This window comes from Etheostoma spectabile, chromosome 9 (genome assembly GCF_008692095.1).
Source record: "Etheostoma spectabile isolate EspeVRDwgs_2016 chromosome 9, UIUC_Espe_1.0, whole genome shotgun sequence".
Classification (NCBI taxonomy): Eukaryota; Metazoa; Chordata; class Actinopteri; order Perciformes; family Percidae; genus Etheostoma; species Etheostoma spectabile.
In genome coordinates, this window is record NC_045741.1 from 7,825,228 (window position 1) to 7,826,688 (window position 1,461).

At 46.9% G+C, this 1,461-nt stretch overlaps 1 protein-coding gene across 1 annotated transcript in view; it reads right to left on the bottom strand.

Moving 5' to 3' along the window:
* The window catches only part of dspb (desmoplakin b), a 32,844-nt gene that overhangs the window by 3,736 nt on the left and 27,647 nt on the right, over positions 1-1,461 (bottom strand). Inside the window, 1 exon segment of the mRNA XM_032526946.1 lies at positions 1-1,461. This exon segment is cut by the window's left edge and continues 4 nt beyond it; it is cut by the window's right edge and continues 1,778 nt beyond it. Within this exon segment, the coding sequence (XP_032382837.1) occupies positions 1-1,461 (1,461 nt within the window).

The following is a 1,461-nucleotide window of genomic DNA, read 5'->3' on the forward strand; positions in this document are numbered from 1 at the left end:
TCTTTGGGGAGGAACACACTGAGATTGGGATCTATAATACCTCCCGCAGACTCCTGGGCCTGCAGCAGGCGTAGCCCAGTCTTCCTGTCAATTATTCCCTTCTTCATGGCCTCAAACACTGAGAGAGGCTTGGCTGAACTAGGATCCTTGAAGCCAACAGCAGCAGCCTCTGCTATCAATAATCTGTCTCGATCCTTAATATCCACCAGTCCTCTAGCACATGCCTCCTCTACGGTCAGCTTCTGATTGGTTTTAGGGTCAATGATGTGGCCAGTGGCAGCCTGGGCTTCTAGAAGCAAAGCTGCACTATCTAGGGGCAGGAACATCTGTCTATTGGCTTCTGAGAAAGACATCTTTCCATCGCGTCCAGTTACCACCCCAGCAATGGGTCCAGTCCCTTTAAGATAGACTATCTTTTCCATAGACACTGCTGGGACAGTTTTGACCCCTTTCACTAGTTGGTCAAGTGTAGGTTTGTCAAGGACTCCACATTCAAACAACTGCTGTGCTGAGACTGGCTTGCGGATTCCATCAAACATCAGTTTGGAAGGGTCTTTCCTCTCAGTAATTGGCAATATCATCAGGCCTGTGTGAGACTCTGTTTTGCTTCTCATCTTTAGAGTCCCATAGCTGGCATTACGCTCAGTGTCTGGGTCAATGTAACACTCAGGACTTTGGTTTAGAGCATGACAGAGATCATCATCCAAAAGCTTACGCTTTATAGCTGTGTCTTTAGGGAGAAACACACTGAGATTGGGATCTAGAATTCCACCAGCAGACTCTTGGGCCTGCAGCATACGTAGTGCAGTCTTCCTGTCAATTAATCCCTTCTTCATTGCATCAAACACTGAAAGAGGTTCAGCTGTGCTAGGATCCCGGTAGCCCACAGCAGCAGCTTCTGCTGCCAAGAGTCTATCTCGATCTCTAATATCCACCAGTCTTCTGGCACATGCTTCCTCTACTGTCAGCTTCTGATTGGTTGTGGGGTCAATGATGTGTCCTGTGGCAGCTTGTGCATCCAGTAGCAAATCTGCACTATCTGGGGGCATGAGCATCTGTTTCTTGGCCTCTGATAAAGACATTTTCCCTAAGAATCCAGCTGACACACCAGCAATTGATCCTGTTCCCTTTAAAAAGATCTTCTTTTCCACTGACACCTGTGGAATAGTTTTTTCTCCCTTCATTAGTTGGTTAAGTGTGGGTTTGTCCAGCACCCCACAATCAAGCAACTGTTGGGCTGTTACTGGCTTACGAACACCATCAAAGATCAGTTTGGAAGGATCTAGCTTCTCAGTGATGGGCAAAAGTAATAGCCCTGTGTGAGGCTCTGTCTTGCACCTTTTCTTTAAGGCTCCATAGCTGGCATCATGCTCAGTTTCCGGGTCAAGGTAACATTCAGGATTCTGGTTTAGAGCTTGACGGATGTTTTCATCCAAAAGGTTACGTTTTATAGCTGTATCT